This window comes from Arachis ipaensis, chromosome B01 (assembly GCF_000816755.2).
Source record: "Arachis ipaensis cultivar K30076 chromosome B01, Araip1.1, whole genome shotgun sequence".
NCBI classification, from domain to species: domain Eukaryota; kingdom Viridiplantae; phylum Streptophyta; class Magnoliopsida; order Fabales; family Fabaceae; genus Arachis; species Arachis ipaensis.
Window position 1 is genome coordinate 104,199,696 of NC_029785.2, and position 17,775 is coordinate 104,217,470.

General features: G+C 38.5%; 1 protein-coding gene across 1 annotated transcript; it reads right to left on the reverse strand.

The window, feature by feature from the left end:
- LOC110266345 lies at window positions 9,832-12,010 on the reverse strand. Its single transcript, XM_021110825.1, has 7 exons — window positions 11,701-12,010; window positions 11,364-11,452; window positions 11,070-11,273; window positions 10,849-10,941; window positions 10,645-10,752; window positions 10,195-10,563; window positions 9,832-9,879 (listed from the first exon to the last, which is right to left on the reverse strand). The coding sequence occupies exons 1-7, from the start codon at window positions 12,008-12,010 to the stop codon at window positions 9,832-9,834; spliced, it is 1,221 nt and encodes a 406-aa protein (XP_020966484.1).

A 17,775-nucleotide genomic window follows, 5' to 3' on the forward strand; every position in this document is an offset into this window, starting at 1 on the left:
ACTCGTAAATAAGTTCAATAATCGCCCGCAGCTTCAAACAGAGTCTTCAAACCTGTGTCACTAAAAGGGGGAAAGATTTTGGGGTGAAAACAAACCACACGTTCTCAGTAGGGAATGGGAATGCCGTAAAAGTAATGATTAACATGCAAATAATTAACATACTCAAGGAAACTATATTTTTATCAAACCTTTTTGAAAATACTATTCTTGGTTTTACTTTAACTAATTATTTACCTCTTTCAAAAATCTAAGCTCAAAACAAATTCCAAAATATAAAACTGGTCACATCAAGCATTTCTCAACCACATTGTTAATTTTCAATCACAACGTCAATTCTTAATCATCATCATACATTCACCAACTAATAGCATTAACAAGAGATTCAATTCAGCACACAAACAAGTCGCAGCAAGGCAAACAGCACAATCACAGGGAAGTACAACGAGCAAACCCAATCAAATGCAAATGCACACACAAGGATGATGCATGTCTAGCTCTAGTGCAGGTAATGAGCTCATCTGTCGATTTCTACCCACTCCCGTCGTAACCCGAAGTAGCTGAAACGGGTATGGTTTTCCAGTCAGCATAGGTACAGTTCTCACTAACCGACGTATGCGTCATATCCTCTGTAAGCATACTCTCCCTTACAGGTGGCGGCATTCCAGCCGTGTATGAAATCATATTCTCTATAAGCAATCCTTGTCTTACGGGTGCGGCATTCTAGCCGTGTATGAATTAATATCCTCTGCAAGTGATCCCAGGTTATCAGTTGCAGATACAGCTCTCAATAGCTGTGTAACACTGGATAACGTTCTGTGGTCGTACCACTATCTATCTGACTGCCTTCATGCAGCAGATCATTACATAATCATTCTCTTTATCATCATTCATTATCATTCTCATTTTTCATCATCATTCTCACATTCTTATGCAGTACCTCTTTCTTTCTCTATTCAATCATACTATATAAACTTTACATCTTTCACTTTTGCAATATCTTGGCTCAAGCCATTTCTCTTTATCATTCGGTCATAAAAATCTCAATCATCAATTCAGTTCATAATCTCTGCTATGGCAATCTTGAGTCAAGCCAACTTTAAAACTATCTTTCATTTGAAGTAATCAAATAAAACTCTTTCTCAAATTTACTAACTTCACAAAGATTCAAAAATCATCTCTCTTACTATTCAAATTTAAATATTATTATTTCACCAAATTCCTAAAAAGATCATCCTTTATTTCAAACCTAAAACATAACTCAAAACATGTTTCTTTCTATTCTTAATAAATCAACTCAAAACGGAATCCTTTTTATAATAAATCCATCTTAAACGTAATATTTTTTTCTTAATGAATAAAACCGAAAAATATAATTCATTTCTTTTCTTAGTAAATCAGAATCAAATAATATAATTTCCCAAATCCAAACCTTTTAAAATAATATTTCAGACAAAGCCTCAGATTTTACATAATTTCGACAGCACCTCCCCTAAAACTCGGACTTAGCCACCCTTACGGGTTCCCTCTTTCTCAACAATTCAATAATCCTTCCTCAACAATTATCAAATACAAGATTCTCAAGCAACCAGAAAATCCACAATTCACAATTCTCACATAACCCAACAATCCAATTTTTATCTCATCAATTCATAACTAAATTCATAAGTGATTGAATCCTTTCAAATTAAACTCAATCAATTCTCCATCCGTTTATCAACGACTATCATAACATATTCTCAATAATTACCTCATCATAATTCAGTTTAAGAACTAACATCCTTTCATCCATTAGAATCAGAATTTTCCATCAACCATTCTTGAAAATTAGCCCAATCCAATGTCAAAAAAATTATGAATAGTTTCCCAAAAATCGGTCTTTAACCTCATGCAATTTATGAATAGTTTCCCAAAAAAACATTATCATTCACAGCTACATTTCAACCAATTTCAACCCATCACAAGCCCATTTTACAACCATTCCAATATATTAAAATTCCAATTCAATATCAAATAATTCAAAATAACTCGTTCAAGATCAGAATCTCAGCCAACTTATCACAAAAATCAGTAATTCAAAATACAATTCACAACCAGATTTCAACCAATTTAGCAATTATCCATACGACAGCTTTTCAATAATTAAGTCAGCATACTTCAATTTAATAAATTATACTAAATTAATCATTAATCACAGCAGCATCTAAATTCAATCACAGCTCAGAATCATCACAACAATTAACTAACTTCAAATCCATTTCAAGTCATTCATGTCAACTAAGAGATTCTTAACCATTGTTAACCATTTGCACTTATCCAATAACTTTGTAAGCATTCCATATTAAAAATGTTAAATCCCCTACCTCAGAGTGCCGAAATTTGCAGAATTTAAACGCGGTAAACCCAATATTACGAATCGACAGCAGCAGCGGTGCTTCATCAAATCCCAGCACCTGTTCTTAGCTTCTGTGGTGACTTAGCAGCAGTCTCCAAATAGTGCCGGCAGCTACCTCCAGTAACGGCGGCGGCAAGGTAATTTACAATAATCTCTTTATACAATACAAACAGTTTCAGGGAGAAGCTTCAAAGTAGAAATAAATTGGTAGGACAAGGAAGCAAAAACAGGGGGCAGAACTTACCAAAGCAGTAGTGGTTCTAATGGTGGTTTTTTGGGCAGCTCGAATGTTGGTTCCTGGTGGCAGAGAGCTCTGGAAACTCACAGAAACCAGAGGCAGAGGCAGAACAGGGGATAAAAATGAGCACTGACATGGATGGATTGCTTCAGAACCAGAACAATATCCTCAGTAAGCTCCAACGACCTTCCCGGAGATGGCTACGGCGGCGCGGTGGTAGCGGCCGACTTCAGTGCTGGCGACGCCAGGCAGAACGGTGACGGTAAAAGCTCAGCGTGGTGGCTGGTCCTCAGCAGCGGTGGCGACAGCAACGATCCCAGTTCCTCCTCTTCATGGTTCTTCTCAGGCGATGGGACGGAAACAAGACGCGACGCTACTCTCCTCTGTTTCTCTCTTCCTTCTCGACACACGTGGATGGCACGACAGCAAGCAAGACACGGCTGGGTGTGACGGGTTCGGTGGAGTCACAGCGACGGTGACGCGACGGTGCAACTTCGACGGCGTTCGGCTCCTCAGAGGCTTCAGAACTGATGGCGACGTGACCTTGCTCCAGCGGCGGTGATGGCAGTGCGAGCTTGCAACGGCTGCACGGCGATGGGCATGAATAACGGCACAGGCGAGATGCGGCGGCGGCGAGCTGGACAGCGCAGAGTGCGACTCCCTCTTCTCCGATTCCAAGCCCTCAGTTCTCCCTTCTCATTTCTGCGTTTCTTTCTTTTTTTTTGTGGTGTGGTTAGGGAGAAAGAGGGTGGGGCTGCGTTCAGAGGCTGGGGAAATGGAGAAAATTAGGGTTAGGGTTTTTGGGATTTGGGAATTAAGGTTTCTGATTCAATTTGGGAATTAGGGTTAAAAATTAGGATTTTATAAAAGAATATGGATAGATATGAATAGATATTTTGATAAAATTGAAGGGTAGAGTAATTTTAAAATCAAATATGCTCTATTAAAAATATTTAGGAACATTATTTATCAACATATTTCTAAGCTCAATCAATTATTTTTAATTTAAAATATAAAATGAGCATATTAATCACATTTTTATAAAATATATTTCTCTGTGGGATCGACCTCACTCACGTGAGTTATTATTACTTGATGCGACCCGGTACACTTGTCGGTGAGTTTTGGGTGTTTGGAATTTCGTTTTCCAAATTATCCATCATAGGGGATGGTGAACCTGGGGTGCAGAAGCAAAATAGAAAGGGAGAATCGAGGGGGAAGACAGTAGTGCCACCCAGAAGTGGTGGCGGTAGTGGACCTCGCGGTGGCGCAGAGAGGTCAGAGTCACTGCGAACATAGAGTTGTGCAGGGGTAGAGGAGGAGAGTGATGGTCAGAGTAGAAGGGGTGGAATAGGGAAAGGGAAGAGAAAAAGTTGTGGTGATGATGGTTTCGTACGTCACCAGCGATAGTGGGGCGCGCGGCGGTGCTGGTCGGAGGAAGGGGGCTACGACGGAGAGTGAGAGAAGAGAGGCAGAGGTAAGAGGGAGGGGGGACGGAGGAGAGAAGAAGAGAAGTAGGAAGAGAGGGAGGGGATGGGTTCGGCGGCGGTTGGTCGCCGGACGGCGGTTGGTGACGGTGGTTCTGGGTTTTGTGGGGGTCGTGAGTTAGAGTGGGGTGAGAGGGGACAATGGAACGTTGGAGGGAAGAAGTGTTAGAGCATGCGAATGGCAAGGGTTCCTCACGTGGATGGGGTATTGGTGATTTTCAATCCACACGTACGCGTCTCGTGCGTGTGCGCGTGGGTGGTGCGAAGAGGAGATGGACGCGGAAGCGTTAGGTGTGCATATGCGTGAGTGAGGAGTGGATGCATTGACGCGTACGTGATGGCGTGGAAAAGCAATTCCACACAAAACTCACCGGTAAGTGTACCGGGTCGCATCAAGTAGTAATTACTCACAAGAGTGAGGTCGACCCCACAGGAATTGATGGATTGGGCAATTTTAGTTAGGTGATGAATTTAGTTAAGCAAATATTTGATGAATGGAGTGATTTTGATTGACAGAAGGTAAATTGCAAGAAAATAAAGGTACAGAAGGTAAATTAAGCAGAAGAATAAGGTGCAGAAGAGGTAAATTGCAAGTAACTTAAAGAACAAGAAAGTAAAAGAGCTGATACTTAAATTGTAAGAAAAGTAAATTGCAGAAACTTAAAGTGCAAGAAAGGTAAATTGCTGAATCTAAATTGCTGAGAAATGTAAATTTGTTGAAGAGTAAAAGGAATTTGGGTGCTGGGATTTGGAATTGAACAAGGAATTGCAAACTAAAGTAAATCAGAAGGCTCTGAGATGCAAGAATTCAGATCTGGATATCAGTAGCAAGAACAGGAATGGAAAATTGCTTCAGGAGACAAAATAGCAAGAAAACTTGAGTCAATTTTGAAATCCTAAAGAGAAATTAAAGATCAAAGAAGAACAATGAAATTAGAAGACAGATCTAAATCTCAACTACTCTCTTGATCAAGCAGAAAGTAAACTGCAGAAGAAAATAAAATTAAAAACAACAAAAGAAACTTAAATCCAATTCTCCAATTCCAAAAACTATATGAAAGCAAGCAAAGATGATTCTCAGATCTAGATTCAATGAAATTCTTCAATCTCAATTCAAAAACCCAAAAGTAGAAGTTGCAGAAGAAAGAAAATGAAAATAGAAAACTAAATTTAGATCTAATTCTTAGAACAATTGAGAGGAAGAGTAAAAGATGATTCTTAGATTTAGAATCAATAGAGCTCTTCAATCTCAATTTAAAATCCAAGAACAGACAATAGAAGTTGCAGAAGAAATGAAAATGCAGAAAGAAAAACTCAGATCCAAATTCCCAAATCTCAAATTCAAAACAATTGAAAATTAAAAGTGAAAACTAAAAAATGAGCTAAAGGTCCCCTTTTCGAATCAAACTTAATCCTATTTATACACTTTCTATTTTGGTCTTCAAAGATTGGAGTGGGCCTTTTGGTTTTTGGATTTGAAGAAAGATGGGTCCGGTTGGCTTTGGTTCAAATTGGTTTGGTGTGTGGGAACCTTCTAGGGGAGCGCTCCATTTGGTATAGTGAACGTCACATTCACTCTTAGTTGGTGAGCCAATTTGGTGTGCCTCCCTAGCCCATAGCGTTCACTTTGTGAGCGTTTCGCTCACTCTTTGAGCGCTACATGTTGCTGAGCCTTGGGTGAACTTTGCTTTCCTTGGTTGAGAGTGCTACGCTTGAGTTTTTGAGCGCTACTCCTTGTGTTTTGCTTTGTGCATGCTTGGCTTTTCTTGGTTCCTAGCTCGAGCCTTGGTGAGAGTGCCTTGCTTCTTTAAATTTCTTGGGTAAGATCCTTGCTCTCCTTGGCTAAGAGCACGAGAAAGTGAGAGAAAGTGAATGCCATGCTCGAATTCTTGAGCGCTACTCTTCATTGTGCATGCTTCCTCTTTGATGAAAGGCACGAAAAAGGGAGCAATAGTGAGCGTAGCGCTCATTTCTTGCAACGCTACCCTTGGCCTTTGGTTTGTGCTGCACCATTTGGTGCTTCCTCTTGGAGCGATACGTTCACAATTTTGAACATTCCTTGCTGTGCCTTGCCTTGATGCATGCGCGAGTTTGGTTCCTCTATTAGAGCGATACGTTCAATAAAGTGAACGTTGGCCTTGCTCCCTTGGTACTTGGCCTTGGTCGGGCGCCACATTTTATTTTCATAGGCTACGCATTTTAAATCGTTGCCTAAGGTACAAAGCGTGCTCAAACTTCAAAAGTGTGCCAAAATGTTCTCTTTCCACCATATCTTCATCTATTAGCAACCAAACAACTAATCAAAGTCCCACCAAAATCACTAGATCTTTGCATCATTTATAAAATTAATTAATTCTAGCATAAAACCTATGATTTTGTGTAAAATGAATGTTGTTTGATTGGTTCAACAAAGGCATGAAAATCCACTCCAATTACTTACTTATGGTGCAAGAAAGTGCATAAAACCTAATGAAACTAATGAAAAATGCTTGTAAAACTAGCATAAGATGACTTGTCATCAGTACGCGTAGAGTACGCGTCCGCGTAGGTTGATATTTGTGCGTTTCGCGCATGGTTTGCACAGTGTTTTTGCGACTCTCGGATGGGAGTATGGGAACTGTGTTAACCCATCCACGCATACACATGCATGACCTTGTGCTCCACGCTCAGTGTTCGCGTTGTGCTTGCCTAACTCTCTGGATCCATGTCTGGATCTGTATTCCCTCATCGACGCGTACGCGTACAGCGTGCGTACGCGTCCCTGCTTTCTTTTTTTTTAAGAAACACTAAAAACCGCTAAAAATCTCCCTAACATTACCTTCAACTCTAAATCAACCAAAAATGAAAAATTAATAAAAATTTCCAAAAGCAACCAAACATAACTTGAACCTTAAGCAACTACAATCAAAACATTAAGAGAAGACTACATTGAAGAGGAAAACTACCTACAATGGCAACTCGAATCACTTATTAATCAAATCTACAAGAGGAAATAGAAAGAGTTTACCATGGTGGGGTGTCTCTCACCTAGAACTTTTATTTTAAGTCCTTAAGTTGGACATTTGGGAAGCTCTTTGTCATGGTGGCTTGTGTTTGTACTCATCCTTGAATCTCCAAGGATCTTTGCTCCGCAAATGGTTGACAGAAATTCCAACAGTCTTCACCAAGCTTGGGTGAAGTTCAACCCAAGATATAAGGTCCCAAAGTTAGTCATCAAAGTATGATCCGGTGTCCCATATCTTATTTTCACACCCTTCTTCAAGTTGATTGTCATGGATCTTTTGTCCGGGTGGTTGACATGTAGAATTCTCTGTAGCACACCGAAATCTCTTCCTATACCCAAACAAAGTAGCATTCTTCCAATCATAGTCCCTATGCCTTGAAGTTGTGACATTAATGAGCCTAATACCACACTTCCAACCACTACACAACTCCTTCTTGCTATTGATTCCACAAAGAGCTCTAATTTGCCCGTTCGTTTCAATCAAGCCATATTCAAGTGAGAAAGTGAAGCTTAAGGGAAAGAATTTTTCCCACTTGAATGTTGTGTTGGGTGGTGAATTGGGAATGGGGACCTCCCCACACTTAGATAGTGCGAGGTCTACTTCTTTAGGTTCTTCCTTAGTTATTTCCACCTCTTGACAACTCCTTTCAAGTTCTTCTTGCTTGTCAATTTCTTCAACAAGGGTACCAATATTACTTGGTTTCGAGTTGTCTTCAATAATGTCAATTCCACACCTCATGGGAGAGGATTCAATTTTAGATAAAAAGTCATTGATGATTGAATCCATCTCTTGATCAATCTCTTCATATTCTTCAATTTTGATATGCTTCGGAGGTTGTTGCTCCCATGGTGGTTCCATATCTCCTAAAGTTTCAACCACGGTTTCCTCTTCTTCAACAATCATAGGTTTCTCCAATTGTTCCAATACAAAACCTAACTCCTCTTTCTCCACCGGACTTTTCAATTTCTTCTTCATGCTTTGCTCTTCTTTTGGTCTTTCACATGTGGGCACGGAGGAACCTTGAGTGTTCAAGCATTGGTGGGATAAAGTATGCACCACCATGGTTAAGTTAGTCACAAACTCTAAGGTGTTCCTTTGCATATCCGCTTGTCCTTGAAGTAGCAAGGTGAGAGAATCATCTATTGGAGCTTGGGGTGGACAAGAAGGTTCATCATTTTGGAGAAAGGATTCATAGTAGGAAGGCGGTTCTTCTTGGTAAGGGTATGGAGATGGCGTGTATTGAGGTGGTTCTTGATAGTAATCATGATAGGGTTGTGGTTGTTCTAAATTTTCTTCACTACAAGAAAACAAGCTTTTTGCTACGCTTTTAAAGCGTGGCGAAAAGACCTTAAAAGCGTGGCGATAGCTTTTCGCCACGCTTTTTGAGCTACCGGCACGCTTTTGAAAGGGTCACAACTGCAAGGGTGCCGGTTGCTCTATCGCCACGCTTTTCGTGACCTATTGGCACACTTTTTTCTTGCCACACTTTTAAAGATCACCACGCTTTAAAAGCATGGCCATATGTGTGAACTATTGCTACGCTTTTAAAGCGTGCCAATAGCATGGCATATAGCTACGCTTTAAAAGCGTGCCAATAGCAAGACATATGGCTACGCTTTAAAGCGTGCCAATAGCAAGACATATGGCTACGCTTTAAAAGCGTGCCAATAAGTGTGAGATACAGCTACGCTTTTAAAGCGTGCCAATAACAAGACATATGGCTACGCTTTATAAGCGTGCCAATAGGTGTGAGATACAGCTACGCTTTTAAAGCGTGGCTGTTCATGCGCACTGCAACGTATATCGCCACGCTTCCAAAGCGTGGCAACAAGTAGAGATATGGGTACGCTTTAGAACCGTGCCAATAGGTTCTGAACTAAATTACAGTAACGCTTATAAAGCGTGGCTATTGATTGCTGTTGTACAATATGGCCACCCTTTTAAAGCGTGGCTGTAAAATAGTTCCGTACCTATTGGCACTACTTTTTTTAAACCTTACAAAATCATAGATAATTTTAAAATTTGAAAGATGACTACTAATTTTAAATCAACAAATCCTTCCTTCATAAACTTGTCACAGAAAAAGTGTTTGATCACATGTTAGTTATACTCTAACAAAATACCAAAAATCAAAGTCTCGTCCACTAGCAGTTTCCTAATACATGAATTACAATTCCAACATGGGTTACATTATCTACTTCCTTTACACTTCATTACAAAATATAAAACTTCATGATTACTGATCATCATTGTGAGCAAAACTGTTTTCAGCACTTCCCTGCATAATTTTAAATATTGTTGTGTTAGTGCATCTTATACCAAACCAAAAAATGGAGACATATATTATCAACAAATGAATGTTATAGTTGTACAATAATTGTAACCAGCAAAGGCTTTTCTTTCATTGAAAGCCAGTATACTTTTTTTGTTCTTAAAGCTTTCAAAAAAGGGAAAGGGTACTGATATAGCTAGGAAGCTAACAATCAAACTGCCCCCCTCCCCTCCCTTTTTTTTTTCTGCAACAGTCACATGTTTCTCAACAATGGCATGTATCACCCTAACTCCTAATATATTTCACAACCAAATTAACCATTCTTGTAGCCCTATACTGCACCTGCAGTCACATGCATGCACAATTTATACTAGCAACTGGAGAATCAATACAAATTGCATATGGATCAATTCTATAACCGATCCCCAATAAATAAATCAAGCAAAATGAGATAAACCATGAGAGCCATTAATTCCTTCTGGAGTCTGCAAAAATCAAAACAAACAAAAACATTAAAATTCAATTATGGTTTCTTTTCTTTTCCTTTTTCCAATTTGATTAGGAAAAAGTGAAAATCTTCAAAGATTTCTCGTGTTTTCCAAAATTGAGATTCAATGCCACACTAGATACAAAACAAAACACAACTAAAAAGTCAACAACTTTGAATTCAGATTCCAATTCAACACCATTAGCACCATTTAGAATCTTTTATCTCACTATCAAATGTCCAAAATCAACAACAACAATAAGTCAACTACTTTAAATGGAAATATATCGAATATCCAAAGATAGTGACTTACATCTTTGGGTGGAATATGAGTTGATTCGGAGGAGCGAGGAGTATTTCTCGGTCTGCTACTTGAGGCATCCAAAGGAGAATTTTGGGCAGCTTGTACTAAGGCTGCTACCTCTTCCTCACTCATTCCAGGGTTGACTTGGTGCACCAATACCTTTAATAAACTACATACACCGTCCATCTTCTTCTCTAATGATTCAACCTTGTTGTTGTGTTCAACCTTGACTTGTCGAATCGCGTCATCCTTTTTAAGAGAGCTTTTTGTAATCGAAGCCCCAAAACAACGAACTCGACCTGGTTGGTCCTTTCCTAACATTCCTACAAATGCATCCTCATCATTTTCCCCTGCCTCTATGCGGGTTTGAAGTTCAGCCTGCCGTATTAACTCAATATTAATAGAAATCACTATAGAATTAATATTGTACAAATCTAAATACAAATACAAACAACTCACAATTGTGCTTTGTGTTTTAGCATCAATTTCTTTTCCTTTTTTACTTGTGCGAGTTGCTATGAAAACTTCAACTCTTAATGGTTCTTCACTGTTCTCTTTAGAGTCGCGCTAGAGTACATATAGAAAAATTTACATGAAGCATGCTAACTAGAAAACTACAACCTGAATATAAATGAGAAATCACAAAAAAATAAGTTATATTACCAGCTGCTTGCGCACTATTCCAAAATTTGTCGAACCCATCCGGTGAGGACATGTTTGCTTTGACCTATTTTTAGCATTCTTGGTAGACACAACCTAAATATAAACATGAAAAAGAGATGTTATTATTCTTAATAAACATGTTTTCTTATTTTTTCAAAATCACACTACCTTTTTCCAAAACACCAAGTTTAATCACATAAAGAACTAAAAGACAATATTACCTTAACAGTCGGAAGACTCCAATACCGAATTAGTTTGCAAAATTGAACCTCAGGGATCTCTAACGGTCGGTTCTTTATCATTTCTTTCTTTGTGTTGTACTTCAAGAAATGTTCCTTTTTTATTTCGCCTTTGTATTTTTTCCATGCACGACAAAATCCGTTCATTACCCACGGCTTTGAAGTTATTGGAAGAATGAATTTTTGCTAAACAAGATAACAAATTAGAATGTCAAAGGTTAGCATAAATAATGTAACAAATAAATCTTAACAAAATTATCTATAATTCTTACATACATTGGCATACTCCCACATGTCCTCTTTGAGGTTTTTAGGCACACCATGCCAACTAGTATATAGCAAAGTCATAAAACGAGGATTTCTAACTGTTGTGCCCAAGAGTTGGTTGAGGTTAGATACAACCTCCTTGGTTGGACCTATAGGCTGCCCTCCAAAAAATTCCACCTCCCGTCGATCATTAAAATCAGTGGCATGAAGCTTTTTGCACAGTCTTTCCACAAGTTTTCTTCTTTATTGTGCCTAAGTCTGATTAAAATAATAGAATTTTAAACTCAAATCAACTTAGAAGTAATACAAGCTATATTTTGACAATAAGGTAAAACAAGAAAAGCACCTTCATTACTAGCTTGTCCTCCATTACCCTCATCATTTGCAGTATCATCAAGCTCATCTTCCTCATCTTCATCATCTTCTTCATCTTCCAAATTTATCCCATGTACCTTAAAATACATGTCAAGACTCATTCCTTTTTTTGTTGAACTTGCAGTTAGCTCGCTTGTATCTTCTCCCTCATCATCAGAACTTAAATCATTTTGTTCCATTGTATCAGCTTCAACAGTCCTCTGATTCCCAGTTTTGGAGGTCTTTTCAGCTTGAGACATTGTCCCGTTCCCATTATGTTCACATTCTTGAAAAAGTGACATTGGTTACACCTTCTTTTTCTTCTTTGGAGTCCTAGCTTGCTCTTCAATGGCATCTTCCACGATTGTGATGGGTTGGTTTCTTGTTTGATCTTTTGGGTCTTGAGCTTGGAAGCTAGCCTTCTTATTTTCAGCCATGATCTTTTCTCTTTTAATATTGTATTGTTGTAGCAATTCAGCACTTGACCTCACTTGTGTAACCTCAAAGAAATTATTTTTTTTTGGGACTTTTTTCTTTCATTTTTTGTGCTAAGGTACTTATCCATTTTCTTTTAGCGATCTCTCTTTTCTCCATTCTGCATACACAAAAGAGTTGCAATGAAAAAAATGTTATTTTATGAATAATTAAATGGACATAATCAACATAAGCGAGTAATTAAATAAGCAAAATAACTAAAACAAATGAGACATTTAGAATTCTACCAAAACAGCATCACATGAAAACATGTCAAGATGTTTCAGAATCAGAGTCCTCCATGTACTCGTATTCACTTTCCTCATCTTCCTCACCACGTTGTTTGGCAAACATATTTGGAGCCACATCTATAATGGTTGCTCGTAGATCATTTCTCACTAGATCAACTTCGCCATTATCATTTGGAAGACTGGGAATCACTTCGAGTTCACATGGTTCCCTTGCATATATTATGGGGGAATCAGGCTCAAGGTCATCACTTATCCTAAATAAATCTCTTGGAATTGTTTTCATAACATAGTGTTTGTCACTCACATATGGGTCTTGCACATAAAAGCATTGGTTTACTTGGGATGCTAGCACAAATGGTTCTTCTTGGTAGCATTTCTTACTGAAATACACATATGAGAGACCAAAGTTATCTTTTGCAACTGTATACCACTCACACTTAAACAGGAATACCTTAAATTGGCCATAATAATCTAATTCAAACATATCAACTATTCTACCATAGTAGGTTACTTTGGCTTCAATTGGGTTCTTATCTTTCACAGTAGCAAAACTAGGAGTCAATGCCTCCAATGTGACACCACTATTTTGGGTTTTACGTCTCGCATCACAGTGCCTTGTATGGAACCTATACCCATTGATAACATAACCTGAAAATCTTTTTGCAACTCTATTTGGACCCCTAGCCAACCCTTTTGCCCAACCAGGCACATCCTTTTTCATGGCACGAGTTTTAAACCATTCTGAGAACTGTTGACTATGGTCTTTGGCTTTCTCCCACTTTGTTCTTCATGGAATGTTATCATTTACTGCCTCCTCATGCTCTCTGAAGATGAAATAATTATATTCTTATTTGTTACTAGGGTAAAATGTTATGATTGAGGTCTACAAAATGACAATGAATCAAACAAAATACCTCATGTAGACTTCGATCTTATCACAATTGTTTAGGATGTATGAATGACCTTGTATTTCTGATTTTTCATCTAACATGAACAAATCTCCCATTTTTCCACCCAAAGGACATCCTTTGCTTGGAAACAAACTCGTAGTTTGTAGCTCATCTGAAACACACTCATCATTGTTTCGAGGCACTCTGTTGAATCTTGTTTGGACATCTTCATGCAAATATCTTGAGCAAAAATTAATACACTCATTCGCCAAATATCCTTCAGCAATGGATCCTTCTGGACGACTTCTGTTACGAACATTTGATTTTAGTGTGCACATATATCGTTCAACTGGGTACATCCAACGATATTGAACTGGACCACCTAACCTCACTTCATTTGCCAAATGGATAGGCAAGTGCACCATTATGTCAAAAAAGCTTGGAGGAAAAATCCTCTCCAATTGGCATAATGTCGCAGCAATCTCTGCTTCTAAGTTAACTACCTCATCTATGCTAATTACCTTCTGACATATCCGGCGAAAAAAAGAACATAATCGAACTAAAGCGATGGCAACATCGTCAGGAAGTATGCTCTTGATCGGTACTTGCAACAAGTAATGTAACATGAAATGAGCATCATAGGTCTTGTAACCAGAAATCTTCTTTTCCGTTTGCTGCACACATCGAGCGATATTGGAAGCGCTTCCGTCTGGTAATTTTGCCCCTTTTAACACACTACAAAAGATTGTTTTCTCTGCTGCAGTCATTGAGAAGCATGCCTTTGCTAACTTAGTTCTTTTACCATCATTCGTATCTCTTGGTTGAAGGTTTTTCCTAATACCCATGTCTTTAAGGTCAAAACGCGCAGCTGCATGATCTTTTGTCTTTCCAGAAATATCCAAAAGCGTTCCAATTATGCTATCAACTATATTCTTCTCTATGTGCATGACATCAAGGTTGTGTCTAAACATGTTGAACTTCCAATATGGTAAATCAAAAAAGATTGATCGCTTTTTCCAATTTGAAATGCCATTCTTTGCTTTCCTTTGCTTCTTCCCAAAAGAATTATCTACCCCTTGCAATATATGAAATATAGTTGTTCCATCTACCAACTGCGGTGGAGACCTAAGTTCAGTTTTCCCATTAAAAGATCTTTTATTATGTCTCCATGGATGGTTCATGGGTAAAAACCTTCGATGATCCATATAAACAGTCTTGTGGCTATGTTTCAGATATATAGAAGAAGTCTCATCATTACAACATGGACAAGCCAATTTTTCCTTTGTACTCCACCCAGATAACATAGCATACGCAGGGAAGTCGTTAATTGTCCATAAAAGACATGCTCTCATGTTGAATGTTTTGTTCTCTTTGGAATCATATGTTTCGACACCTGACTCCCACAATTCTTTTAATTCTTCAATTAGTGGTTGAAGAAAGACATCAATATCATTTCCCGGTGATTGTGGGCCAGGAATGAGTAAAGAGAGCATAAAATAATCAGGCTTCATGCTCATCCAAGGGGGTAGATTATACACCATCAGAAAAACAGGCCATGTACTATGTGTACTACTCAAAGTTCGAAACGGATTGAATCCGTCGCTTGCTAAGCCAAGTCCCACATTACGAGGCTCCTTTGCAAAATCTTCATGTCGACTGTCAAATGCTTTCCAAGATTCACCATCGGCAGGATGCCCTAACGACCCATCTTTAACACGTTCATTATGATGCCAAGACATAGCTTCAACCGTCCTTGTGCACATAAAAAGCCTTTGAAGTCTGGGAATCAGGGGGAAATGCCTTAGAGTTTTTGTAGTAACTTTACGAGGCTTTTTAGATGAGGTAGCATCGTCCTCTTCTACATGATGCTCAATATAACGGGATGTTCCACAGACATGGCAAGATGAGCAAGAAATGTAAATTGCAGAATCTTAAAGTGCAAGAAATGTAAATAGCTTGAATTGTAAAGGGAATTGGGAGTTGTATTTGCAGAAATTAAACGAGGGAAAGTAAATTGCAACCAACAGAGAAGTAAAAGAACACTTGGATTTAACCGGATCTAAAAACATAATTGTAAATAAGCATGAAAACAGTAAACAGAGAATGGGAAATGGGGAATCCGGATCTCAGGACCCAAGAGACTAGATAACCAAGTCTAGATCTCAATGCCTTCCTAGATCCAACAAGAACAATTACAAAGGAATTGTAAATTGCAAAGAAAGTAGATGAAGAACAATTAACAGAAATTAAATTCAATAAGCAGTAGAAGAAACAGAGAGATCTTCGGATGAGATTGAAACAGAATTCCTTCAATTCTCCAACCCAAGATCCAAGACAATTGCAATTGAAATTGAAAGCAATAAAACTAAGAGGAAGAGAGTGGAATTCTCCTTCCCCGAAACTAAGAAATTAAAGATCACTCAATATCCAAAGCTCTCCGAAAACTATTATGAAAACTCAAAAGGAAAGCTCCTCTAAGAACTTGAATTCTATCCTATTTATACACTTTCTTCAAATGATCTTCAAGCCTTGAGTTGGGCCTTTGCTCTTGGTGGAGTTGGGTTGAGAGAGGCCTTGGTTGATTGCTCTTGGAGTTTGGAGAGGAACCAAAGTGAACCAAGTGAACCGGGTTGGAGTTTGAGTAAAAGTTTGAGTAAAAGTTTGAGGCAAACTTTTGGTCCAACTTTTCATATCAGCCCCCATGTTTTGCTGATACCCACGTTGGTGCAAAAGTTAGGGGTCTAACTTTTGCTCCAACGTTGGCTTTCCTTAGTGCACTTATGGCGCCAACGTTAGCCCAAAAGTTAGGGGCTAACGTTGGCGCAAACTTTTTCTCCCCCTTTGTGTTTTTCATGTGCCAACGTTAGCCCAAAAGTCAGAGGCTAACGTTGGCGCAAACTTTTGGTGGCCAGGGGGTATTTTTCTCATGCCAACGTTAGCCACAAAGTTAGGGGCTAACGTTGGCGCAAACTTTTGGTGCCCAGGGAGTAACTTTCATGTGCCAACGTTAGCCCAAAAGTTAGGGGCTAACGTTGGGGCCAACTTTTCACCCAAAAGTTTGTGCAAAAGTTTGAGGCTAACTTTTGGTCCAGCTTTTTGCTTCCTGGTTCATTTTCACTTATTCCATTGTCCTCTCTTTACTCCTAGCCATTCCTTCTTGCTTCAACCTTTCTCCAAGATTTCTTCACCTATCATTAATCAACCAAACACATCAAAGCTATGCTTAAAATCATGAGATATTTATTTTATCATAATATGTGACAATTATAGCCTAAAACCTCATGAAATAGCATGAATTCATACATGGTTAATTCAATCAAAGGAAGCATGAAAATCTACCCAAATTAGCTTACTTGTAGCTCAATAAAGTGCACAATTCAAGTGAAAACAAAAGAAAAAGACTAGTGAAACTAGGCTAAGATGACTTGTCATCAATGAGTCATTCTCATGCCCGTTCCGATACAACATGCAATCATTGGGACATGCATCGATCTTTTAGTAGTCAAGACCCAAATTCTTCACCATATTCTTCGTTTTATCAAAAGAAGTAGGAATATTCAAATGTGGCATTCCTTCTTTCAATAATTCTAAGAGAAAAGCGAACGACGCATTACTCCAACTGTGCAAGCATTTTAACAAGTAAAGACGGATGGTAAAGGATAATCTTGTGAATCCTTTACATCCAGGGTATAGTTCTTGGCTTGCCTCGTCTACCAATTTATAAAATTCTTTTGCACCTTCGTTAGGCCCCATGTTATGTCCATCAACTTGTGTAGTATCTCTGAATCTATCACGTAACAACTCATCAATATTATCATTGCAGTTATATTCCTTATCTGTGTCACTGTCAACATCCATAGCAACAAGTGATTCCCCATGATTAAACCACCGCCTATAACCTTTTACAAATCCATCGCATATTAGATGGTCATACACGACATCTCTCCTTAACCAAAGTCTATTACAACACTTTGCACATGGGCATTGAATTTCTTCCCCTTGAGGAATTCCCGGTGATGAAAAAGCAAAGTGTAAAAACTTTTCTACACCGAGTTGATATTCTTTTTCATGACGTGGTGTATCCATCTAATCCTTGGACACATCCATCGAAAACCTATATATTTCAAATAGATAGCTAAGTTTCTAGTTTGAAGTCTTTACTGCTAGTCTCACTAACTGCGAGTCTAGCTTTCTAATTAACTAAGAGACAAAATTTTCCAAGTCTCCAAAATACTTTAAAGGCATTGGACATAAAATAGCGAAGAAAATTAAATTTTAGCAATTCTTAAAGAAGGTCCTGAAGTGAGTGCCTCAGGAAAGCACTTAAGTTGTCCACATAACATTAATAACAAATTAAGAGATATATTTAAATTCGCATGAACCAACCTTAAATACTGTCTTAATCCGTACAACACCAGCACCAAAGTAGTAGCGCAGCAGAACCAGAATTAG

Bases quoted from the DNA above. Each gene is read 5' to 3' on its own strand.
- LOC110266345 (XM_021110825.1), bottom strand. From the start codon at position 12,010: ATGTCACTTTTTCAAGAATGTGAACATAATGGGAACGGGACAATGTCT. The intron at 10,942-11,069 runs GTAATATTGTCT...GTTTATATTTAG, and splicing joins GGAGTCTTCCGACTGTTAAG to GTTGTGTCTACCAAGAATGC. The intron at 10,753-10,848 runs GTAATATAACTT...TATGTACTCTAG, and splicing joins GAATAGTGCGCAAGCAGCTG to CGCGACTCTAAAGAGAACAG.